We start from the raw sequence: 26,842 nt of genomic DNA, 5'->3' as shown, positions 1-26,842 counted from the left end.
CTTTACAAGAATTGTTCATTTTAGGTCAATGTTCATGAGTTTATCTCTTCGACGTCGACGACTTCAGTAGGGTCAGTTAGCCACAATAGGAGCGCTTTTAAGAATAGGGGCGCGTATAAGAATGGGGGCGCTTATAAGAATGGGGGCGCTTATTGGAATAGGGACGCTTATTGACAAAAACACATTCGAAAGGGGGCGCTTATTGGAAGGAGGGCACTTAATCGAATCATTACGGTATTCAGACCGGGCTTTTTTAAACCTTCTGGGACCGGGGGCGAGGACTTTGCCCCCCCCCCCCCCCCCCCCCACCATGTAACTTCCAGAATATTTAAGCAAACACAATGAAACTAACAGGATGTATAGTATGTCCGAACATTTATCTTTTGGTGTATTTCACGTGAGATGGTTACGTCACATCACGTGACAATTACATCACAATGTCAAAACAGCCGCCATCTTGGATCCGCCATCTTGGATTTCAAAATTTTTCCAAAACGCCAGAAAACCACCCAAAATTACTGCAAAGTACTCATAATCAATAAATTTGTGCTAAACAGCCGTGAAAAGATAAAAATAATTGCATTAAAGTTAATTCCCATTACTAGAAACACGAAAATTACAAATTTGGGAAAACATGCCTGTCAAAATGCCGTTGCCATGGTGATTTCAAGTTCCTGACACAACAATCTATCATACTTATTTATTCCCAGGTAAATTTTAGATAAACTCGCAAAGCTTGGCAGCGTTTGGTTAAATCCTGAAAAAGTTATAAGCGTTCAAAGTCAGCGCTAGCGTCAAAAGTCCCCCCCCCCCCCCCAATTTAGATCTCGCGCGAAGCAATTTAGAACTTCAGCCTCGTTTTCATGCTGAGCCACACAGGGCACATTTCAACGCCCCAAAGAAACCGTCTGCACGGGTTACAAAAGTGCCGACAACATTTATCGGGTCCCTTAGGCCCTCCACAACACTTTTACACTGGTCGGCAAAAATCTTCACGAAATTCCCACGGAGTTTTTTTCAGCGACATTTGCTCCTGGACAACTTGATACAATGCGGCATTTTCCTTTGGTTTAGATTCATTATCAGTTTTAACCATACACCAGAACAAAGGAAAATACCAAATTGTACCAAGGGAGAAATTGAGCCACAACATCTATACATTTTACATTTCCAACGGTTTACAGGTCTGTGGTGGAAGATGATGAAGACTGGGCACGTAGCCAGCAGGAAGCTGCCAATTTATCTGCCTCCATTAATGAAATACTGGGCTCATATGACCGGAAATTACGCCCTAATGCTGGCGGTAAGTCAGTATAATCCCGAAATGGAAACAACTGATGTACAATGTATGCACTCCACTGCACAACTGTGGAATGCAGTCAGTGTACTCACTGCACTTCACTTTCCTCTCCTCTGCTCCACTCTACTGAGCTCGACCCAACCCAACACCACTCCACTCTACTTTACTCTTCCCTTCCCTGCCATACCCAACTCAATCGTACTCCATTCCACTCCACTCCACTCCAATCCATTCCACTCACCTAACCTCCCCTCCCTCACCTCCCCTCCTCTCCCCTCCTTTCCTCTTCCCTCCACTATACGCCACTCCACTCAATCGTAAGAAATATGGTTTTATTTGTAGCGCAGTCAATAAAACGAAATAAATTAAACTAGAGCTTTTTAGAGGCAATTCTTCTTTAAGATATCTCTCACCTAACCTTTTTTTGTTTTGTTGCTTTAAGGTGAGCCTGTTGAAGTGACTGTTGAGATCAAGGTTGTTTCCTTCGGAGAACTAAACGAAGCAAATATGGTATGGTAATGTTATAACTGGTTTCTAACGTGGGACTATTTTTCACCTTTTCGTTGTTTAGGGCACTCCTTATGTCTTCTTTAGTATGTCGACAAAAGCTGGACCAATAAGTGATTCACTGCATTGCTATTTACAAACATATTTTCAGTTCAACAATTCATTGTTTTTATTGGCTTGAGTACTGCTGTCAATTATCATACATTATAACATAGCTAGCAGAGCCGCGCAATCAAATTCAGTATACGTAAGCGTGCTTAAAATCCCGATGGTGCACGCTGATGACGTAATCGACGAGTGAAAATCTCAAAGAGTAAAGCTCACACGCTGTGTTTTAGGAAAGCGATCTTATCTTTGGTTTATGGAAAGCAAAACTTTTCAATATTTTTTCAAGGATACGAGCTTCAAGATAAGCTGTTTCTTATTATAAAACGGAGAGCGAAAGGGAAAATATATTCGATTTCGCCGTCAATCTTGTGAGTTCTGTGTGCGCTTTTCTTCATTCAAACTGACAAACAACAAAAACTAACGCGCGAGTCTCGAAGGACGAAAAACATTTTTTCACGGCCCTAACGTGGAAGAATCGGCCAACCATGAATTACAACAGTTCGATGGAATTAAAACTAGCAACCAAACGAAAGTTTTTTGCGTTTTAAGCCGTACACTAAAGCGTCAACGGCTCTGTTGTGATTTCGACCGCTCGGGGAGAATATAATTCAGCGAACGACATCCAACCACCGTTTTTAAAAGAAAAAAGTTTATTTTCATTACGGCCCTTCTACAAGGCAACCACGAATGAAATCGGTCCAGAAAAAATTAAAAACTAAGCGTGAAACCGAACTTTTTGACTCTTTTAACCCTAAACGAATCTGCTCTCTGCATGTTTTGCTCGCTATGTTTGTTTTCTCACACGGTCATGAATCCAGTAAGTTTATTTTTTTCGCGTCGGTTTTGATGCACAATTCAACCGACAATGTTATAAAACAATTGGTTCATGCTTTTAGCTGTGCACTATCGAGTTATAGAGCACTTGGGAAGTTTGGAGAGCACTCAAGAAGCTAGAGTAGCCCGAGGCGACTCTTACGTTTCTTTCGTGCTTTCCAAACTTCCCGCTTGCTCCATAACTCGATGGTGCACGCTAAAGCATGAACCAATTGTTAATTTGTAGCTTCATACCCATCCAAAGCAAATAACCCTAATCGACGCACTGGACAGATATTGCAGCAGTCAACATTGCTAAAAGGCTTATAGCTCGTAATTTCCGTTGCTATGGAGACAAACCACCTGGTCATCAACCCATCTTCTCCCCAGTTTATGAAAACAGATAACAAATAGACCTGACACATGTGAATTCAGTCTAAACATTTGATAATAAATGCATTTTGACCAGTAACGTGCGAGTAAACCATGTCTCATTGAAATGTATAATAATATAACAAATCGTCGTTGACATTATTCTAATCAACAGGAATATTCATTGGACATTTTCTTTCGCCAATGGTGGTACGATCCAAGATTCAGGCACAACTCAAGCACACCATTTAACATAGCGGCAGATCCCTCACTGCTTTTCTGGACTCCCGATACGTACTTCTTCAATGTGAAAAGAATCAAATACCATTACGTCACTCGTGAAAACATGCGCGTCATGATTCATTCGACAGGAAAAATATACTATAGTGCAAGGTAAGCATTTCATTAGTTGCCAAAATAGATAGAAACAGCGCAAAATGTTAGGTAATATGTTACTATACGAGTTAACAAAGGTGAAACCATTCAAGTTTAAGTCTACTGGTACCTGTATGACATGCTTTACTAAATTTCAGGTACTTTCATTATAAGGGCTTGTTTGGACTCCCGAAAATTTTGTTATGAAACCCAAAACCCGGGGAAGCGAAGTCAATGTATTCCCGTTATGGGAATATTTCTAAAAATGAAGGGGGAGGGATTTATTTGTGGTTGGATAACAACAGAAGAGGTATCTGTCTCCCTATGGGAAGTGTCTCAAAGTGGAGGTTCCACTGTTTTAATGAGAACAAACTGGAAATGAGAAAATTGTACATCTTTCACTCAATTATTGATGTGCACACGATAGCAAATGATGATGATAATCTGAGTTGCATCAAACAATGATTTTATTGCTTAGTGAACATACCATTGAAATTGCATCAAATGGAATTGCTGCACTCAGTTCACCAAACCATTGTACACCAAGTTTTATGGATCATTTTCAGTCATTCGTAGCCTGTGTACAGCCGTCCCGCTCCGCTCAATCGCAAATCGGGAGCAGAGGAAGAAGTTTAGATAATCTTCATAAATGTGGAAAAATCGAGGTTGGACTTTCGAGACTACATTTCCAACAAGATGAATATGTGATAAATGGAGTTACCCATTGACTGTTGAATTTGATCACTTTGCAGTAATGTTATAAAAATGTTGAAAAATCTTTAATATATGACAATACATGTATGTTCGATTGCAAGCATCTGAATATAGAAAAAGCTCACGCTGTGAAATTGTGACTGGTAATACGTAAACAAAATTTGTTACCTCACTTCACAGGATAACATTAACGGCTCAGTGTGACATGGACTTTCGTATGTACCCAATGGACACCCAGCACTGCCCATTGATAATTGAGAGCTGTAAGTACCTTTGAGTTCTGCATTACCGCTGTCGATAGCAGCCGATAGCGCTGTAAAGCACAAGGCAATTCAAACATGGTTTGTTCTAATCTTCATTTTAAACACCGACGGGTAAACTATCATTCCTATCTTGTGATGTTCAACTCTTTTAGCATTCTTAAAGTATGCTGTGATGATTTCAGTAGCACTGAAACTACAAGAGAACAATAAGTGATGCTTGAAAAGCATTTTCCCGCAATATTATAGTATTATACACAACATGCATGATAGGAATACACTGTCATGGCCAAATTCCATTAGCTAGACAATAGCGTTTTTGTTCTTGGTCGCGCTGAGGGACTTTGGCCGAAGCTAACCGGAACAGCTCGTGACTAATCGGAAAATTGTCGGTCGTGACAAATTAACTGCACTGGGGGAGTGGGTAGCGTAAATTTGTCTTGTCTTACTGTTTAGTCATAGTTGCGAAAAAGCGAACCCACGATTTGAATTCGAAACCTTGCTAAAATTTTAATTCATACTTATAAAGACACGAACCGACCCTTTGAACATGAAATCCCGCTTAACTTTTTATTAGTTGCGAAGACGCGAACTAAAGCATTGAACACGAAATACCGCTTAACTTTTTATTCGTTGTGAAGACGCGAACTAAAGCTTTGAACATGAAATACCGCTTAACTTAACTTTTTATTTGTTGTGAAGACGCGAACTAAAGCTTTGAACATGAAATACCGCTTAACTTTTTATTCGTTGCGAACTAAAGCATTGACTGAATACGAAATACCGCTTAACATTTTATTCGTTGTGAAGACGCGAACTAAAGCTTTGAACATGAAATACCGCTTAATTTTATATTCGTTGTGAAGACGCGAACTAAAGCATTGAGCATGAAATGCCGCTTAACTCTTTTTGTTGTTGCGAAGACGCGAACTAAAGCTTTGAACATGAATTACCGCTTAACTTTTTATTCGTTGTGAAGACGCGAACTAAAGCTTTGAACATGAAATACCGCTTACCTAACTTTTTATTCGTTGTGAAGACGCGAACTAAAGCTTTGAACATGAAATGACGCTTGTTGCGAAGACGCGAACAGAAGCTTTGAACATGAAATCCCGCTTATCTTTTTATTCGTTGCAAAGACGCGAACAGAAGCTTTAAAAATAAAATCCCACTTAACTTTTTATTCGTTGCGAAGACGCGAACTAAAGCATTGAGCATGAAATGCCGCTTAACTCTTTATTCTTTGTGAAGACGCGAACTAAAGCTTTGAGCATAAAATACCGCTAAACTTTTTATTCGTTGTGAAGACGCAAACTAAAGCTTTGAACATGAAATAACGCTTAACTTTTTATTTGTTGCGAAGACGCTAACTTAAGCTTTGAACATGAAATACCGCTTAACTTTTTATTCGTTGTGAAGACGCGAACTAAAGCATTGAGCCTGAAATGCCGCTTAGCTCTTAATTCGTTGTGAAGACGCGAACTAAAGCTTTAAACATGAAAAACCGCTTAACTTTATATTTGTTGTGAAAACGCAAACTAAAGCTTTGAACATGCATGAAATACCGCTTAACTTTTTATTCGTTGCGAAGACGCCAACTAAAGCTTTGAACGTGAAATACCGCTTAACTTTATTAATATTTGTGAAGATGCGAACCAAAGCTGTGAACAGCCACAAGGTAGCTTTTACTTTTGATTACAATATTTGCCCTACCAGCCACCCGAGAGTAACTATTCGCACCGAACAAAATATACCGGTACCACCTCCCCTGGGTAAAATTTGTTTACCCTTCGGTCTTCCCGATCGTTCAAATCTCCCGCTCGTATGGTAATTGAAACTTTCAAAAATTCCCGCGTGTATAAGATAAGATAAAAACTTCATTTCTGTGTCTGTGTGTTTAGCCCTTATGGACTAATTGGGGACACAATTAAAATACCTTAAATACTATTAATAATGAGGCTGTTACCGCCATTGTTCAAAAATGGCCATATAGGGTCATTTTCAGGTCGTAAAACAAAGCCTATTGTTATCGAAGTTGAGCCACTTTTCTTGATACGAACTTCTTTGTTTAAAATTTTTTAGTTTTTTTTCACAAAATGTTAACTTGTAGTTTTCTGTAACTTAACTATGCGGGATAGATTCCGTCATCTTATGTTTGAAAGGTAGCAATCGTTATATAACTGATGGAAATTTATATACCACTCTCAGATGTAGCATTTTTGAAAAATATTTTTTGTACATGCGCCTGCTGTATCTGTTTTTGTAATTACAGATGCGCATACTACGGATGATATGTATTACAAGTGGAGAAGGACTAAGGAAAATGAGAGGAAAGGAATCGAGACTGTTTCCAAAGAAATGGCACAATTCGAACTTGTCGGAATAGAAACTAAGACCAAGGATACAAAAAACAGCAAAGGTATATGTTCGTGTCATAACGCGGATCACTAACAAATATACTTCCTGCTAGTTTTTATTTTTTAAGAATTCTCTTCCTTTCTTCTTTAAATTTGAATTTTTATTACTTTGCTATTAAAAAGTTCTTAATTTTGTGTTTAAAAATGTCCCAGGGCATTGGTCTTTTTAAAGCATCTGGTAATGATGACCAATGGTACATTTGTAGTTGGTGATTCTCTTTCCCCAGTCAGTTCTTATTTTTGGGAGTCTAGGCAGATAGCTGTTTCTTGTGCTGTAGCCGTGTGATTTTTTCATGGTGGTTTTTGAAGGTGTTAAAATGATCTGGAATGTCCCCTTAAATAGAGTTTTGTACAGCACAGCAGCGGTGTCCAAAGCGTCGACCAGCTAGCGGAATCCATTTGAGATGTTCGTGAGCTTCAGTTGATGACATCTTGTCTCCCATAATTATTTTAGCAAACCTGTTCTGAAAGGCTTGTAAGCGATCCATATCGGATTTTAAGCCAGGTTGATCACCCCAGACAATGTCACCATAGTCGAAATGAGGCATTGCTAAACTGTAAGTTTGTTTATCTGCAGGTTCATTTGCCAGTCTGACGGTCGTGTTCTCGTTCAAACGTCGGATGGAATACTTCGTCTCCACTGTATTCTCTCCAGCTGTTACACTGGTCGTTCTTTCGTGGTGCTGTTTTTGGATTTCCCGTCATGCTGTTCCTGCTCGCGTGTCCCTGGGCATCACTACAATTCTCACAGCCATCGTTCTTTTCGGTTCTGTGAATGAAACAATGCCGCCGGTCAGTTATAGCAAGGCTCAAGACTATTTCCTTTTGGTCAGTTTCGGATTTATCTTTGTTTCATTTCTGGAGTTTGTGATTGTGTTGCACACGGATCCTGATCCAGGATGGCTTCGATGGCTTAGAAGTTGCTGCCAAGCAAATTCTAATAAGGTATTTATTATCACACCTAGCTACAAGTTACAACATATCCAAGCTAACCGGCCTATTTACAAAATGTTGCGAGAATGTAAATGGGTTTTCTTCATGCCGCTGACCCTTCTCTATCTCATTGTACTACTTAAGTACGTGGACCATAGGTCCTCAACTAGCGCCCGCCACATAACCCTATTTTGTGCCTCATTCCACGTAAGGTGTTCCTCCCCTCCAACTCTGCCATTCTCATGCGTCTCCGGGTGTGCTGTAGTCCCTCTCTCTTTCGCTTCCCTTGTGGGTTCCACTCTAGTGCCCTCTTGACTTCATGTCCTCTGGCCTCCCCAGCGTGTGGCCAATCCAACCCGGAGCTCTTTGTCTTATCTCTTCCTCCATCGGTCGCTGCCCTGTTTGTCTTCAAAGCTCCTTATGAAGTACAGTCCATGTTAAATTTTCGTTATGTTTCGAATGAGTATATAACGCTACTTCGTATTGCTTAAATTTTTACGTTTAACGAAAAGGGCAATGACATTATTGACAACGTTGAAAAAAAATTATCTCTCCACGCCTCATTACATGGTTCAAAACATTTTGATGTTGTTGTTGTACTGATTTTTTTCAAAAAGGAAGAGAAAAAGCCACTAAAATTTGAAGAAGCAGTGCTCGAGAAAGAGGTAAAGAAAGTTAAGAGATATTTCATAGTTTCTAGATTGCCGACGTGACAAATGACTTTACTTTGCAGCAACAGGCAATTTACGTTTATTATCATCTTAATACTATTAATTTTACATACAATATTTGTAATTGAAGAAGTGTGCTTTTTTTACATGAAATTTATAAAATGTCACTTTGTGATATCAGTATCTTATGTCAAACCAGGAGTGTCAAACTGAAATTTCAATTGGTCTTCCTTGATATTAGAAAAAAAAACCGACCGCCTAAAAAAGACAAGTCGTGTCTGGATTTTATGAATATGTGGCGAACAATGTTTTATAGCATACATGTACTACATGTACAATACAATATTCAGAGATGGCTAGATCTCAAAATGCAAGATGCTTAGCAAAACAGTGGCTGCAAATGTATAATATGCCAAATTACTTTCTAGTTTTACATAAGAGTTAATTGCATCATTTAAATTTAAATTTATAGAGCTCGAGTTACACTAGTACTGAGCCAGACACGGAACTCGAAGCAGAAATCATCCTTCCCTCTGAAACTGTCTTTACTGCGGTTAACAGTCACGTGCGACCTTGTAGCCACACCCTACCCCGGAGAGTGGTAGTGTCCAACGGGGAACAAGGAGCTACCGTTATGCTGTTAGATAAGTCTGGTGAAATGCGACATCGAAACATTCAAGTGAAAGCCACCAATCAGGAGTCACGTAAGAAAAGGAAATCATACAGTCCCCACTGGGTCGACATGATATCCCGGATCATATTCCCAGGCAGCTATGTTGCATTTCTTGTATTGTTCTGGCGTCAGTTCGTACAACAGGTACCGCTTTAAGATCACGAGAGTGCAAAGCCTACTTGTTTTGGAAAAACAAATTGTATAGGCACGTCTATGATACTCACTTGGTTATGTCAGGGTAAAATTCTTGTTTCATTTTCTTTTTTGGTAGTGCGTTTGTCGTTGAACCTTTATTAACTAATCACACCATTTTCTATCGAACTCTGAAGTTCGACAGAACTGAAGATAACCCTCTGTAATATAACAATACTGCACCCACTATCTGCGACTCCTTTGATTAGAATTCACTCGTGCTAACGACAAGGCACGAAAACGCAAGTAAAATTCTACTTGACAGCAAGAATCTTTGTAATTTGTAATGTTATAATTTGTAATACTCTCTAAATAAAATTTCAGTTATATAAAAATGTGTAAAACTATGTGATTGACGATGTTGGTGCAACATATTTATACTATGGGAAAAGAAAAATTTGGACAAATAATGCAGCCCAGTAGGCGGACTGAAGTTTGTTATGAGGAATTAGACAGCCTCTCGTTTATTCAGTTTAAGACCAGCAGCTTTTACTACTTGTGGTATTCATCGAGCACTAGCTGGCAGTTCTATGGGAGTTGCAGCTTAATAAAGAATTTTTTTGTTTCGCACTTGTAGCCAAACAACGTTATCAGCTACCATCATTCTTAAAATAAAACTAATGATAAATGATTTTTTTTGACTGGTCACGCGAGTCGGTTATAAAAAAGAGATTTTTTCGCACCAGTATTTTGACCATTTTTCGAGCTGCAAAGTTTGATTCAAAGACTTCTTAGGCTTTCAAAGACTGATTACATTTTCTGCTCTGCCAGGCGTGAACTCAAATTTTTATTTAAATTTTCCAAAATAAGGAAATTTCAGGGGCAAGCAACAGTATGCATCAGGAAACATACATGTGAAGTTTAATTTTACCCTTGATACAATTCCGTGTTTTTCCTTCGTTTTATATTCATTATCATATACTGCCGTAAACTTAAACAAAGGACAATACCAAATTGTACCAAGGGTAAAATTGAGCCACAACCTACATGTTTTAATGTCAGAGCAACCTTGTTTTTAACAATCAGCTATTAAAACCACAAATTGTTTTAATGCTTTTATTGGCTGGCATTTGAAGGACATTATGTGTACAAATTATTGACTTGCATTTACGATTTCGGACGAGCTAAAGACCTTATCAGTGTAATCTAATCATGACTCAAGAGAGTGAAATACTGCTCTTTTTATATCGCTACATGCAAGTTATAGCAATATAATTGCTGAATACTCTTTTCCTTTCCTGGATATAAAATTATCTTAAGAAAGCCATCGCAAATTGGTATCATTTTTGTACAATTGCTAATAATATCTATAATATTTATTATAGAACCTTAAAGCATGCGGTGATTTAAGTTTTTTCACGTCGCGAATTAATATTGTATTAAATTAAGTCGGTTAGTTCCGACAGAGTAAACGCACTTTCAATTTAACCATATTTGTACATTATATTGTAAATATTCTGTCCTTTGTAATAATAAGGTAACCATTAAATTTTAATTGTTACACATTTTTAAACAATTATAATGCATGTGGCAGTTTAATATATTATAATTGTGAATATTAAATACTTTGATGAAAAGCCACCACGTGGATACGATGTTAATAAACCTTTAAAAAAATTATCAGCTCAAGAAATCTTTCATTTGTGTAGGATATTATAAATACAGCGGAGCTTATTTATAACAGACGATGCAGTTCAATTTATGGAACTTCGGATATGTACATATAATGTACATTTATGTACATTATATGATAATTTCTATTTATGAATACAAACTTTATCCCGAAACACATTGCGATACCTCTTATTAATATTATAATCAAATTAGCGCTTATAATTTCTGTACAAATTTGATACCTATCGGCATTTGTCATTTAATCAACTCGCTCTGTGGAACCTCAAGTTCATTCGTTTTAAAGGGCTTGAAGCATAGTTGCGACCAGTTGTATATTGTTTTGATAACAAATGCCGCGCTTCGTTCCTGGACATACTGGGCGATTCCTTTTTCATTCTTCTAGACATTTGAAGAAAGTTTCACCAACATTTTTCATTTCTGTGCATCGACTTTGCACGGTTTACAGGCTTAAATTAAATTCTAAGTTCTATACTTGCGACTCATTGCACTACAGATTTGTATGTATTAGCTAACATAACCTTTTTAGCAAACAAAAGGGCCTTGTATCTGTTGCTCGGTTAGTTTTTATCATCGGGAAATTTCAGCAAAAATGATGCAAACAGCATTCTGAACAGTAAGAGCAAAACGTGTGCAATTTTTCTAAACATATAAAGTGCAGCAGTGCACAACTATTCAGCACAGATAAAGACAATAATCCGGTGTAGTCGGGTTAGCAACAAGCAGTATAGGCATTTTATAAAAAGAGAAAAGAGCATCCGCCTGTAAAAGCAGTAAGGATAAATAAACCTTAATTCAATATTTAAAACCTACGTGAAAAAAAAACCGATTTTCGTAGTTGGGTCCGTTCAACTTTTTTGTCTTTGACAAGTTGATTTATTTCTTACAACGTTCTGTTTTAAAACTTTATACACGCGATTTGCTTTGCTTGTATTAAAAGAAACTAATTGTCGAACTTCACAAACTCATAACCCACGTTATCCAAGTACTAAACGCATAAAGCGCTCGTCCTAGTCTCCCAGACCGCGCGCAAAACAAAACTCAGTTCAAAAACTAGTCTTCTGGCAAAGAAAATCATTAAATAATAACTCTTTTTTTAGAGTGTTCAATGGCTGGTATTGCTGAACATTTTAAGTCGTATTTTGTAGCTCACAAATAATGCACCGGAAGGGTCGGGAAACTAAACGAAGCATTTCACCAAATAGGACTTGTCAGGAGCCGATTATTTGTTTGGCTCTTGAAACTGTATAATTAGATATATTTTCACCTAAAATTTTCAGTGTGGTACACTCTGAATAAGCTATCAGTTTTTGTTTTAATTTTTTGTTTGTTTGGGGCCGGTATCCATTTTGTTTTTGGAATAGCTGTAGGAAATATCCAGTGTTGTACTATTGACTACGACTACTGTTGACTACTGTTTCACTGTAAAAGAAAACTTGAACTAAAATTTTCAACAGAAAGGAAAACGTGCTGGTCTCGCTTTTAAAGAAGTATTGGTGCCGAATATTTAGGCTAAATAGTTATTCATATTGTCATAATTTTCTTAAAATTAATTACCAGTTATAACCTCGCATACTTGAAATTGCTTTTTGCACGTCAATAAACAGTGTCCTTATTAGAAGAAGGGTCTTCTACAAAAAAGAACTTTTTCTTTGAATCAACTGAGTTACCTTCCTTAAGGGAGTTAGTCTCATTCAGTAACCGCACCGAGAGCGGACTCGGGGTGGTTAATGTAGTAAACCCAGTAGAATGCTATAAATGAAAAGTAACATAAGGGGAATACAATTCGAGCGACAATATCGATCCAGTGAGCCTTGACCGGTGCTGGTGCTTTCGGCGCTTCCTTCTTGGTCTCTTTGTTGGGTCCATTTAGAGGGGTCATCTCCGTGGTCTCCTTGGGAAGGTCATTTAGCTTTTTCTTGTCGTCCATTAACGAGACAACAGCGTCGGCCGGAACCTCCTGTGCAGTAAAAGAAAAAGGCAGACAATTTAAAACTAGTGGTAACCACAGGTTAGAATGTGCGGGCCTTGACGCACTTAGACAAGGTACTGGTAGGCAGTGCCGATAATTATAAATAAACGACTGAACAAGGATGACTGAAATGATCAAATGGACAATAGACAATTATTCTGAGTAACGCGTCACGCAAGGATTTTTCGCACGCGATGCAGTGTGAATTTAGATGTGATTTTTCTCAGTCGGTAAACTCGCTATGTTGTCAGTGTTTTAACGAATTTCTCGACAATAACCGTTGTTGGAATCATTCGCTTTACCGTGGTTTATCTGTGATACAATCACATCAAATGTTCTCAAAAGCAACACATAACGCCTTCACGGAAGGTTTATCTGATGTGACAAGCTGTTTTTAAAATATCGCTCTTGGAGAACAGATTTTTCTCTTCCGGTTTTACGACAAACTGTCGGTATTAACACATTTTCGCATTCCGATCGTGCTTAGTGGAAGAACAAAAATTTTCAACTTCCGGTTCGGTCCTGGTTTATAAACGTGGCGCGCACGCGTAAAACGCAATCCGCTGGTCACTGTCAAGATTAGGGTTGCGGGCCTCTCTTGGGCCCGCAATAATTATAACATCTTCTATGGTATGTGTCTATGTGTATAAATAAAAACACGTAAATTATGGTTGTAATTACGGTCAAATTTCTCAAGCGCCCATTAGCTTTTGAACTTGCCTGGATGGTGATAGTATGTGAAGCAGGGTAGAATTTCGCTAAACTCTCTTTCTTGTCGGTTCTCGATGTAAAGACAAAAATCAACATCTTTCAAGAAATCACATAAACAAGCTTACGTTATTAACGTGCGAACCCAACAAAAAGGAAAAGGAAAGCATACTACGCCGTGCCTCAAAAGTGCTGAAAAATGACTAAGAGTAGCTACTGAAGCGAGTTTTTTTTTCAGCGGGTAATTTTGCAGAAGTTTCTAAATAATACAGTATTTGAATAATAATAATAATAATAATAATAATAATAATAATAATAACTTTATTATCGTGTCAAACTGTAGTAGCTGAGGGGAAAAGTCCCCTCTACTAATTGTGGACACCTAACCTGCCTAACTAAAAACGTAATTAATATATATAAAATAGAAAATATTTATATACATTTAAAAAACCTAATTACAACTATTAACCAAGCTAAAAAAAAGCACTGTACAAATATATTAAAATTCTGTTTCTTTAACTATATTAAAATATAAAAATTAAAATTATGTTAAAAATAAAAATTATGTCATGTAATGTTGGCGGCCAGTCATTCTTGGCATAGGTTGCAGCCCCGACAGTCACTGACATTAGCAGCCAGCGCAGTGAGGTCCCGACAACGTATAAGCATTTAAATTGCTTCAAAGAGGGTAAATTTCTTAGTCTAAGAGTGAGAGCATTCCAAAGTTTGGGCCCTAGGTAACGAAGAGAGTGTTTGCCATATGTTACCGAAGAGAATCGGGGTTGAACAAATTCTCGTTTTCTAAAATTATATAAGCCACTGTCTAATTGGAAAAGATTACAGAGTCTCTCGGGCAGCAATTTATGCTTAATTTTATACATAAAGATGGCAATGTCCTGTAATCGCCTGTTGTACAACGATGGTATGTCTGCTTTTGTCAGTAGTTTCTCATAGCAAGATTGTTTATCCTTTAGTTACTTACTGCCCTAAGTCCTCTTTCTTGTACGCGAATTTAAAGAGTTTTGTTCAGCATTTTTTTAATGATGTAGTTACTTTGAAGTTTGTGAACCTCAAATTTTAGACTGAATTTTGCTATATGAACATGTTGTCTTTAGCTGTCTAGTGCATGTAAAATATTTGGAATAAAGCAGATTTTTGTACATTTTCCACTTTCAATTACTATGTCAAAAATCAAAGGAGTAAAGTATATCGCCGACCTTGTATAGTAACTTCAACTTTTGGGCTTTTGCATCCCTCCGTCTTTGAAACCAGCAACGCGGATTCGTGTTAAGAACAAGAATGTATTCCAGTAGTGACATGAAGATAAAGCCCAGTGACGTCATAAGGAAGTAATCTATAGCTTTACTGTAGCTGACCTGGTTAAGGAAAATACATTATTAAAGATGATCACTGATTTTCTAGTTTGCAGGATTGTTTCATGTATGGTGTTGTTTAAGTACAATCTTCTTTAAGAACTTAACCGTTAAATACTTTAAAGATAAGAACGTTGACTTTTCAGCCAGACTGTTTTCCAAATAATTAAATATGCAGTAAACTAACATATTGGGTTGTTTTCAAGTCATCTCCTACTCAATTAAAACTTTTCCTAAGAACTCCAGTGTAAGTAAAAGCTAATGATGTTTCCTTTTTGGTGATGACCATGCATTTCCCTCATTGCAAGAATTACCTTAGGCATGTTGGAGTTGACAGATCCATACAATAGAATAGTAGTTAGAATGGTTGTTATCGAGAGAGTGACTCGGGCAGGCACAGCAGAGCCGGTGATCCAGAAGCAGCACCAGCTCAAGATGACGAGGACCACAGCAGGCATGTAGGTCGCGGTAATAAAGTACGACACACGGCGCTTGAACGTAAAGAATGCACGAAGACTGGCAAAAGACCCTAGAGATCAGAGTGCAATATGCTCAACAACATTATCAAGATTTCTCTTAGTTGAGTTCGCTCTAAAGGGTGGCAAATGGACAGTTTAAAGACCTGGCCAGAGGAAGACGCAAGTTTTCGACTTGCATCCACTTGCGTTGACTTGCGATGACCGTTCGTTGACTTTGGTCGAGATCAAATTTGCACGCAAATCAACGCAAGTTTTTCACCGCTTGGCCACCCAACGCAAGTCAAAGCATCTTTTGCTGTTTACTTCAAGTAATGGGTGCAGCGCGGGCAGTAGCATTGAAATGGCTTTTTTGACAACTTGCGTGCACTTGCAAGTAGAGTAAACTTGCGAGTCTGTTTGGCCAGCCAACGCAAGTCTGTACGCAAGTTCAACTTGCGGTTACTTGTGTTACCGTTTAGCCGCAGGGCTTAAGCATCGCATTTAATTTGTGGTGTAATTGGTGATGTGGAGTTTGCTGTTTTAAATTTGGCAAAGGAAAATAATTATTGTTAACAAAGTAATCTTTACAACCTGCTAGGCTCAATGAATTAAGAAGGGCCTACCTTTACTGTTTGTTTGTGCCTTGGTTGTGGTTTTTGCGCCAACAAATTCGAACTGGGCCATTTCTTTGGAAACAATCTCGACTCCTTGTGACTTTCCTCCTTTCCATCGATAATCAACATCAGCTGTGGTATGAGCGTCTGGTAAAGACGAATAAAACGGTAGAAAGCAACGAAAATTAGGATAAGAACAAGACTTGTAAAAAACACGCGCTATCTGATGGTTGGTCCGGCAGCAGCCGCTATGTTAACAAATTTCCGCAGGTTTTAAGAGTGACTTTTACGAACGGCCGAGCAAGAATTTGATTTCCTGGCAGAAATTGGAAAATCGATTTTTCTTCGTTTTTTGCTCATTATTAGCTTTAAGGTAGATAAGAAACCTGATGTTGTTTGTTTCCCCTAGAGGTCTTCTAATTTTAAGAAAACAAAGAAAATCGATTTCGGTGGTCGAAGTCACAAATTTCCTAACTTTTAAACCCGAAATTAGCTATTATGAACACTCCTCGCGTTCGCTTACAAAACCGCGCAGAGAAATTTGGTCACTTCCTATCAACATAAAAACTCTTTTTCTTTCGCTAGAATATAATTTCAGGGCTTTAGCGCAACTCTTCCAACTGAAAAAAATTACCTGACGAGGAATGCTTTTTACGATAACAAAAATTTGAATGAAATAATAATTTTCAACGGCAGTATTTAGCATGTGGTATAACATTAAATTTTTTCAATTCTCACTCAAACATGCATACAGATATTCTTATTAAACATACCTGAGAATTGGCTTGGGTTATTGGAAAGATTCTCACTTAGAGGGCATCAAACTTCGGCAAATTTTCACAGCATGACCGTAAACTGTGTAAATACTTCTAATTGCCAAACGCCACGATAATGAATGTTTTAACCCCAAATGCTCGTCTTTCCTTCTTCTTGCCGAATGTTCCATTGCAAAATTCCCTTTTCAACGAAAGAGTGAGATAAAAAAGCCAACCTGGGTCAATTAAGGTCCATTTTGATCGCAAAACCTCTTCGCCATTTTGCCACAAGATTAGATTTGTGACTTACGTGACATAATACACGTGACATGAAACACGAGATTGTGACGTAAGTGAGTCTGCGCAGTAAGAGCTCTGGGGTCGAGAATGTCACGGAGTTAAAATAACGCAAAACAATTCTCCAGCACCGCCAACGCAGTTTGAGGAAGCAAATTGATCGTTCTGGAGTTCTGTACACACTTTCGTCAAGAGAAAAGAACCACGATAAAGGAAAATTGCTAAAGATGAAGATGCAAAAGGAATTTCGCGCTTAACAGTTGCTTTGTTGTATTTTGGAGCCAAGAAATGTTTAGCTGTAAGTTAGGCTATTTTGATCGATATCACAACATTTTGTGGGACTACGATGCATTGGCGTAAATATGCTGCCTTCAACAACCCAAGCCAATTCTCAGGTATGTCTTAGATAAACATTTACATGTGTGTTTAAACGACAATTGAGAAAATTTGGAGTTATACCACATATTAAATAATTTCGTTGAAAACTGCCGTTTAATTCGACTTTCTAGTATCGTGAAAAGTATTCCCCACCTTTTTAATTATTTCAGTTCGAAGAGTTTTGCTTAAGCCCTGAAATTATATTTTAGCGAATGGAAAAGAGTTTCTCTGGTGAGAGAAAGCATCCAAAGTTTTCAATGTGGCTTTGTTTGTGAACGCGACGAGAGTTGAAAATTGTGTCACTTTGAGGCTCCGATCACGAAAACTGACTTTGGTTTTTTTCTCGAAATAAGAAGACTTCTGGGGGGAACAAAATACATCAGGTTTCTTATCTACCTAAAAGCTATAAATGAGCGAAAAAATGAAGGAATTTGATTTTTCAATTTTCTGCCAGTGCAAGCGCGGCTTTTATTTAAAGTCCTTCTTAAGACGTTATTCCACGTGATCGATATTTACAACATTACAAGCAGAAATGACAACGAAAACACTGGACCGAAAATACTATCAAGAGAATCTTTACAAATATGAGCTTAATCTCGGCCTTCATGACTGCTTTGTGGTGGACGACATTTTGTAACTGCGCATGCCAAGAAAACATATATTTTTTTAAGATACGGCACTCGTGCAACGTCCGCTCTAAAAACAAGATCAGTAAAAAGATAAGTAAATAAGCAATTTCAACAGTCGTATTTGTATAAACATTGTACTCACAGCTCTCGATGATTAAAGGACATTCTTGAATGTCCATTGGGTACATACGAAGGTCCATGTCACACTGGGCAGTAAATGTAATCCTACGTTTAATACAAGGAAACATAAACGTTAGCACTGAACTCTTATTTCATCTTGCAGTACACCATAGGATGCAACTTAAAAGGAAATGCTACTGTCGTGTCAGAAACAATTCACTCAAACAACGCGAGAAATTAAATTCACTTTGGCCCAGCCAAACGTCGAGCTTTACATTAGACGAGCTAAATCGCAGATTTGGTCCAACTTCGACCATTGGGTCCAACTTGGAACATAATTCGTCGAAACGACCGTCGAGCCAAATTCAGAGCAGCAAGAACGAATAAAAATACATTAATGAAGAGTTCGCAGCTGACCTCCAGTTCCAAGAGGTGTTACCGCTGACCATATCACGTGTCGGCCATGTTATACGAACAGTGAAGTTCCTTTGCATCGTTGCTCGTTATTTTATGTAAGTTTATTCATCCATCATGATTTGTGTGTATTAGAATAAGGAACTTATTGTATTGTTTACTATCTTATTGTATTAGGACTTGTTGAGTTCATTATTGAGATTAAACAAACTGATCATCATCGAGGAGTCCTGTTTATTCGATTAAAATACAATTTTATGATTTATTTATTTAGTTCGTGTCATGGGAAGATCGGTGTTTGTCCCACAGTCGATCTTCACACGTTCTATCCGTCTGAAGCAGACGGATGGAATGTGTTAGTCGATCTTAATTCAGTCGGACGATCTCAACTGAGTCAAACGTCGAACTTATCATGAACTTCAAGTTTATTCGCTCAGTTTAGTTCGTTTCATGTGAAGTTCGACGTTTGGTCCGGGCCTTAGCTTACTTCATCAGTGCAAACACATCTTGATATTTACCTTGTGCTGAAGTAGACCTTGCCATCGCCATGTATTTTTATTCTCATGTTTTCTCGCGTCACTCTGTGATATTTTGCTGCTTTTACATTCCAGAAAAATGTGTCTGGCGTCCATATCATCTTAGTCGCGTCTCCTGCCATGTTAAAATCCGTGCTGGAATTATGTGCCAGCCGTGGATCAGTCCACCATTGGCGGAAGAAAATATCCATCGTGTATTCCTGTGAAGTAAAAACCAAAGTTTTGTTTGTTTTGAAAAAAGAAGGTCCTCGGCATCGATTTGTCCCTTACCATGCTAGCCTCTTTAATTTCTCCAATTGAAATGATCTTGAACTCCACGTCAACCATAACAGGTGGACCTATCAAGAGGATGATAGAGCCATGAGCCAAGCATCACTGAATCAGTCACTTAAGTCTTCAATAAACAAACTATCTTAGTCAGCATTGGAGTCGTTTCCTTTCCCAGAGCGCAAGGAGCGCGTAAAGGCTTGGATCGTGACATAAAGTAGAAATGTTTGTTTCCCCCACTCCCACCCCAAGCTCTCGAAAAGAAAACAACTACCTCGTATGTTAAACTAACCCAAGCCTCAGTCAAATCTCATATCGTGTATAAGGTAAAGTATATTTGTCACATAAAAGTTGACCAATTTTTCTCATCTACACGAGCAAATAAAAGTTGTCACATAAAAATTGCTCGTGTAAACCCGGCTTTATTAAAACCTCCAATGTTTCCATTTTTGGCGTCAATTTTTATTTATTTCTCTTGTCATAATAATAAACATATTGCCTTTTCTTGTCTTGTCTAAAATCAGTTGTTTAACTTTAGCAATCGTGTATAGCAGTGATAATAGAACATTGCAAGAAGTAAAAGCTGTTAATTTTAAGTTATGCTAACTACTGGCAATATTCTTCGTCTCACCTCCAGCGTTCGGTCGCACCTTCTTGTCATGTTTATCTAAAGCTTCATTTATCTTCCGAGCGAGATTTAAAGCTTCTTCCATCGATTCCTTGTAGTCTGTCAGTGATCTGTGGTAAAAAAGAAGCATAATCTATATATTGTGCAAAAAGTAATTTCACAAAGTTAGCTCCCAATAAAAAGTTAGTGGTTTAGGAGCAATCTGTGTTACTCCCAACCGCGAGCTTATGAAACACGGTAATTCAATGGTGTTTTTCAGCCTTGGCTCTTGAGCTTCGTAGAAATTTGCAGCATGTTGTGTTGCGCTGGCTAAATAGTCTGAAAAAAAATCATAATTGCTGCAGGCAAACTTCATTGTATGGCCATCAATGTTTACATTTCGTCTGTCATATAACGTTGTGTGCAGATGTGACAATTTTCCATTATTTTAAGAGAAAACAAAAGTACAGTACAGATAAATAATCTTAATTTACTTTGCTTTGACAAAGTGGTATATAAAACTAGCTATTCACGAAGATTTTTCACTTTTTTTTTTCAAGAATGATAAGCTCTTTGTTCAAAACATTCACCAATTCTGAAAACTCCGTTATAATATTTTGGAAGAAACAGATCAAAAGTCAGCCAATATTACGTCATGATAATATCATTTAGACTAAACGTCTGCCGTGATTTAAATCAGATTCAAACAGATTCTCATTATTTTGAAGTTGGTAAACGGCGACTTACAATTTGCTCCAAAACGTTAAGACAAGGACTGAGACATAATTTGGAATTTTCCTTTGTGTTCTTAATACCATTTCTTGTCATTTTACCGCTACTAGCTTATACCCGACGGACGTTTTATAAGCATAGCTTTTTACAACGGCGGTACAGGATAGAATTTAAATACATCTCATTTATCCAAGCTAGGTGATCGCCTTATATGCTTCGCCGCTCTTTGCTAACGTGAAGGTAATTTCTTGTAAGTCGTCTATCTCCCCTGTTGTGAGATGAGCATGATAGCAAATAAAATTTTTTCTTTTTTTCCTGCATGCGACCGGTGCTTCAGGTCTGGAATTTCGTACTGCCGAAACCTCTCTATTTTCTGATAAATGTCATGGAATTTTATTTTACTATTTCCGTTTTATTTTTGTGTTATCAGTGATGTTTTAATCTTCAATATCACGCATTTTTTGAAACATAACAGCGTGAAAAAGATCAATACAGCATGTCATTAGAATATTATTATTTACCCAAGACAGGGGCGATCTCGCTTTGTATAGAGAAAAACATATGTCAGAAATAAAAAGGAATCTGTTATTCTTTTCGCTTATACTGATAAATATACCCTCACATAATTTTCTTCCAAAGGTAGGAGATGATATTATATAGTTTGGCTATCTTATTCCCTGTTGCGCTTGAGTTGAGGAAGATAGCAATAAGCCGATTCTTTCCTTACCGCATGCCTGCGGCGCTACTACATGTACTTGAACAGACCAAGTAACTTGGCTTAAATTATGTCGAGAAATGTCACGAAATGTACAGTACTTACTTTTCTTCTTCTGCTTCGTCCGATCTTCTTATAATGTTTACTAGAATCATCGACACCAATATTCCTGAACTAATCCTCATGTTTATTGATGCAATCTTGGCTTCAAGAACCTGTTAAAAGAAAAATCACGCGTGTTAAAAGAAAGATTATGCGCAGGACTTACTGAAAAGCTTTTCTAAACAAATCTATTCACTTTCAGCTTAGTTTCGATTATTGCGGACAGTGGTTCATTCACAGTTGGGCAAAATTAATGATTGCACTGAAATGCAAATTACTCCTTTATAAAAACATAAACGTTAAATAAATTGTTATCACACACAGTGCGTGATGTTGCCGTACATCATGCTAGTGAAGGGACTGTACGACTAGTGTTAAAAAAACATCAGACTACCTTAGTTTAAAGTGGTTGTTTGTGAACGTATTTTGTTTCCATATTTTATGTGAAGAGATCGATTTGCAAATTATTTTCCCCTTAAAAAGGCAAAATTAATACCTAACTGGGAATTAGTATTCCGACATTGCTTTAAAATCTACCAGAAATAAGAATGGTATAAGAATGGTTTCCTTGTACTGTTTACGGTATTATGCAAATATTTTTCTCCCCGCATATTCTTGGATTCAATCAAATTATAATTAGAAGCATCCACTAATCAGGAAACGAAGTCAGTGATTTGCAAGACGTTACGTTGTTACCAGCTCATCAGTTTTCGTCCTCAGTGGTCATATCTTTGAAGTCTAAATAAGGGGTCATTTCTTTTTAACATGAGGAATTTTGAAAAAAAAATACTGCTTTTACAACCACCGCTATTGTTTTGAACAACTAAGGCGCCAAGAAAGCCTGCGCGGTACACCATGAATATTAAATGAAATAAGCGGTAAAAATTCGCAATTTACCATGAAACTATATCTCCTTTTTCAAGGTTCCTTTTTAAATTCAAGGGCAATTTTTAAAGTGGACTTTTGGCTTGCTCAAGAAAACTGTCCTAAATATTTTTGACATTCTTATGTTTTATTTCAATTAACTGTGTATTTACGCGGCCAGGATTACAAAATCAACAAAAGGCTGCAAGACAATGCAAGGTTGACAGGTTTAGTTGTTGTGGTAACATATTGGGAGATTTAGACAGCTCCACTCGATAAACTGTTATGCTTGGAGTGATTTTAAGCCTTATTTTACTACAAACTTTCAAACTTGTTAGCCAAGGACCCATACACACTTTTGGACAAATTTGGAAACATTTGGTAGATTTCATCATAAGTGTGCCAGTTGTTGCAAAACACAAGTGCGAACTTCGTTTTTGATGAAAACAATTTGTCCAACAAATATAAAACAAAGAGGAAGCAGTTGTCATACGATTGGTTCGCGTCACACGTGCGACACATTTTGTCATTTCAAATGAAAACAATTGTAAAAAAAGACAAACAACTTGTTTAGATTGGAACAAATTTTATTCAAAACGAACAAAACTTCAAAGGGATAGTCGTCCCATCCAAAGGCAGGACAAACCGCATTCCCATGCCCGTTGTGACTCCAAATAAAACAAATGCGTTGTGGATCGGCCATTGTGTTTTTCTATGCGGGCTTAAGAACCGAGAACAAATGCAACGAGGTTTTCACCACCAACATTTTATTGTCCCTTTGTCGAAAAATGTAACGAGAAAAAATGAGTTGTTTTATGGTTTTCGGTTGTTTTCGTGAATCTGCTGTGGTAATTGTTGCAAGTTATGTCTGCATGCTCTACATCATGCTCTTTAAAGACAAACTTGTTCATCCGAAAACCCAGAATTTGGCGATTTAACGTTTTTGCTATGCATAAGAAATGAGGAGAAATTTACTAGGATGCCAGCAGCCTTTGCAAAGCTGTTCTACTTATAGTTTCATCTTTTGTTCTCTTCAAGATGTCTCTGACAACCTGTAGCGACAATTTTACTCAAAAATGTCGGCACATTTCAAAACTTGCCCACAAGTGCGAATCGGCCTCTATGAGGTATTAGGTAACATATCAAAACTTCTGCGGTTACCGTAACGATTCCACCAGGTAACGTCTGGAGAAATTACAGTGGAGCACTATTTTATTCATTAATACACGTTCTCTTACAAACGCAACGCTCGCTTAACTTGACCGACGCGAATTGAATTGAATTAAATTAGTTTTTTGGAAATTAACAATAGTTACTTCAATTCTCGAAGCTTGGAATATGTTTCACTAAGCCACTTCACAGTTTTGTTTACACCTCCTTTTTTGAAGTCTGGGTAACCACTCAAAGAAAATTGGTACAATAATACTACTATTGAGTAAACTAAAACTGCTTACATCAATGTGATTTTTTAGTTAACAAGTCTTTGGATTTGGAGCTTGTGCCGTACTTAGACTGAATGACTAATCGAATACCAAGGTTAAAACCTCCGCGAATTACAAAACACATTGATGGCAATTTTCCCATAGAAAGATCTCGTCTTTCTTATCTTGGTTTAACTAAAGGAAATCTGACTGGGAGCATATTCACTGATGAGGCATCCGTAATTGGCCATGTGCATTGCAGTGTCATAACTCACTCGCTTCTTCCGTTTTTCAAGAGGGAATCAGAGATTTCTTGATAAAAAACAATGAGTTATCTTCCCATGCCTGATATTTTATATGAAAGAAGGTGCGCCATGTCCAGAAAACTGACCAATATAAACAAACAAACAAACTATACCACGCTGTACATTTAACGTCACTTGTTAAGTTTCAGGAGAAAACAAGCACATGAACATGCTGCAATTATCATTCGTCTATTTCTCTCTTTTCGGTATTTGATAATTTGAGCGAAATAGACTCCAAGTGGAGGCGTAATAGCGTAATAGCTGATTAATCATCAAAATATCTAGTAGCTAAAACCATTAAATATATTGTGGAGAGTCGTTTTACCTGGTTTAGAAGATGGCATAGACCAGTCCACAAGTTTAGTTCCTTAATTAGCTACTGTTGAAAATTTTCTTTGCGTTTTGCGCTTGGAGGTTTCTGTCCACGTGTATTTAATTCAGAGCTACCCCCTGAAGAGTAACAAACAATGCGACAGTCTACCACAAGAATGAATTATCAGTGAACGGTAACGTCTATGGTTTCAACCACAGTCTTAGTGGAATGGTCTAGTACAGCAAAACAAACGTAACCACGTAAACGTACACTTTTGTAAACGATTAATTCATTAGCAGCACTCGCATTTTAATAAGCCCTTTGAGAAGCATCGTTTTCTGCTGTTACCATTTCAAATGTCATTTAAATCCCTACAAAAACAACAATCCACTCTCTGTCTAGAAACTCCATGCAAGATAATTTTCGACAAATATTTTAGCGAGTTTTTTCATTACTAAACAATTGAATTCTTAGCAATTTCTACTGTGGCATTTTTAACGTAGCATCATCGATATGTCAATATTTCATTTCGTGGCAACAATTGCCATAAACGAAAAATGAAATAAACCGAGATCTGGTTACTCTTAAAGCTTCGAATTGCTAAGAGTAGAACAGGCTTCGTTTGGGAATTATTAAGTAACTTTTAAAGAATTTGAATACAGACAAGATACCAACAGCGAATAAGATTAAACCAGTATTCTTAAAAGTTGTTTTGACGCACGCACTGTTGTGTACTTTGTGTTACCTGTGTCATTAAATTCACCCATTCTTCAAATAAATGTCACTGGTTATTCGAAGAAAATTCTGGTATTGAAAACTATTCCACAATGTGGCAGCTAGACCAAACACAGTGACTCTTACATTCACATTTCCTTCAGACTATGATTAAAGTGAACTAATTATATTACTTCACGTTGTTTGTTACAGAAAAACCGAGCACTTCTCTTCGCTGGTGAAACCGGAAACCCTGTGGAATTCTTCTCAAAACTCAATGACAGACCGGGAGATATTTGGCAAAATGAAACCATTGAGAATGGTTTGTAAAAATTGATTTTTTTCTGTCGTTTGATTCCTCTTGTTAACTGGTTTGCAATGCAACTGAGCCAAATCCGTGCCAAAACGTGAATTATTAATAACGAGCTAAATTAGTACAAACACAAATCATTTCAAAGAAATTGCGTCTGAAAAGCTTCAGCTTAGAATTTGATTTTTGTGAGTACTTGATCGCTGCAACGTGCTAACTAAACTATAAACTGCATATTTGTAAAGGCGGCCTCTAGGCTGTAATAGCAGATCTATCAAATGCCAAAAGAAAGAGCTGCACTAAGATCTGCATAGAGATATACCTACTGTTATTTAAGCACCTGTAACATCACTGCATGAGTGGCTTCCTTTTTAAGCCTCTTGAATTGTTGTAAAATATTAATCATGCGAATGTATTTTCGATACAGCGGTACTAACTAGATATTACTACAAGGATATTCGTCACTGTCGTCCTGTTTGGATCAGCAATTATTGAAATAAACTAAGCGTTGGTTATTCTTATTCCTTTCATTTTTAAGAGTGAATTAATCCGCCAAAAATAAAAGATATATGTTATCTTGTTTACTTTAGTCGATTGTGAAGCTGATTAGAGCCATCTCATAAAACTTTATACGTTCCACAGATTATAATCTTCATTATTTCACACAACTTTGCGACTGACCTATATCTAACTCTTTTTGGCACAAAATGTTATCCTCTTAAAACAGATAGCAGCATAAACCTTTTAAAAATTACACAAAAAATATCGCAACCACTTACCAATGCAGTGGAGTTTTATATGCGGCTGCTGATTTCTTTGTTTAAAGCTCTTTTTAGAAACATGTAGCGTCGGCTAACACCTTTAAGGATTTGAAATCATTACCCTGTAAACTCATTGTATCGTTCAACCACGCATACCACTCTAAGCGTTAGGTTCACATAAACTTTAAGTATTCGAATAGTCCGTTAATTATACAAATTGGACAGCGGCGGAACTTTCGCGGTGGAGAATTTGCATAAATTAAGGGCTCTACGTTGTTGTGGAAGATTCTTAGAGGGAACCGACTTATCAATATTAGAGGTATTTACGCCTTGACAAGGCTTATTTTCATTAATGTTGGTACTAAAAAAGTTTATTCTTACTTGGTAAAAAAATAATTTTCTTTACTTACATAAATGACAAACAAAACATTAATTCTACAGTTTAAGTGTTAAAACTCTCCATGAAGTGATTGTTATGTAACAGGGAAACAGAATTTGCAACTACATCTT

The 26,842-nt window shown here is 37.4% G+C and overlaps 2 protein-coding genes across 6 annotated transcripts in view; one reads left to right on the top strand and one right to left on the bottom strand.

Annotated features, from left to right (window-relative positions):
- Nucleotides 1–10,604, top strand: part of LOC144639114 (gamma-aminobutyric acid receptor subunit beta-2-like) — a 16,359-nt gene extending 5,755 nt beyond the window's left edge. Inside the window, exons 3-10 of the mRNA XM_078498367.1 lie at nt 1,185–1,303; nt 1,743–1,810; nt 3,276–3,493; nt 4,370–4,452; nt 6,722–6,868; nt 7,444–7,811; nt 8,417–8,464; nt 8,943–10,604. Coding sequence (XP_078354493.1) covers nt 1,185–1,303; nt 1,743–1,810; nt 3,276–3,493; nt 4,370–4,452; nt 6,722–6,868; nt 7,444–7,811; nt 8,417–8,464; nt 8,943–9,299 — 1,408 coding nt within the window. The 3' untranslated portion in view covers nt 9,300–10,604. The remainder of the gene's footprint in view (nt 1–1,184; nt 1,304–1,742; nt 1,811–3,275; nt 3,494–4,369; nt 4,453–6,721; nt 6,869–7,443; nt 7,812–8,416; nt 8,465–8,942) is intronic.
- Nucleotides 10,378–26,842, bottom strand: part of LOC144639255 (gamma-aminobutyric acid receptor subunit beta-3-like) — a 20,890-nt gene continuing 4,425 nt past the window's right edge. For 3 of the 5 annotated variants that reach the window (XM_078498581.1, XM_078498584.1, XM_078498571.1), the window contains 9 exons: nt 21,648–21,757; nt 20,120–20,226; nt 19,492–19,559; nt 19,204–19,421; nt 18,294–18,376; nt 16,102–16,239; nt 15,335–15,549; nt 14,865–15,023; nt 10,378–12,927 (listed from right to left, as the gene is read on the bottom strand). In XM_078498581.1, the coding sequence (XP_078354707.1) occupies nt 12,658–12,927; nt 14,865–15,023; nt 15,335–15,549; nt 16,102–16,239; nt 18,294–18,376; nt 19,204–19,421; nt 19,492–19,559; nt 20,120–20,226; nt 21,648–21,727 (1,338 nt within the window). In that variant the 5' untranslated portion in view covers nt 21,728–21,757 and the 3' untranslated portion in view covers nt 10,378–12,657. Of the gene's footprint in view, nt 12,928–14,864; nt 15,024–15,334; nt 15,550–16,101; nt 16,240–18,293; nt 18,377–19,203; nt 19,422–19,491; nt 19,560–20,119; nt 20,227–21,647; nt 21,758–24,559; nt 24,658–26,350; nt 26,549–26,842 lie in introns of those variants that run through there. The other 2 variants (XM_078498556.1, XM_078498564.1) reach the window with 2 other exon arrangements.

The sequence above is a fragment of the Oculina patagonica genome, chromosome 2 (genome assembly GCF_052425735.1).
Source record: "Oculina patagonica isolate OP01 chromosome 2, crgOcupat, whole genome shotgun sequence".
Lineage (NCBI taxonomy): Eukaryota > Metazoa > Cnidaria > Anthozoa > Scleractinia > Oculinidae > Oculina > Oculina patagonica.
Note: the sequence above shows the minus strand (reverse complement) of the source record. Positions and strands in the feature narration are given on the sequence as shown.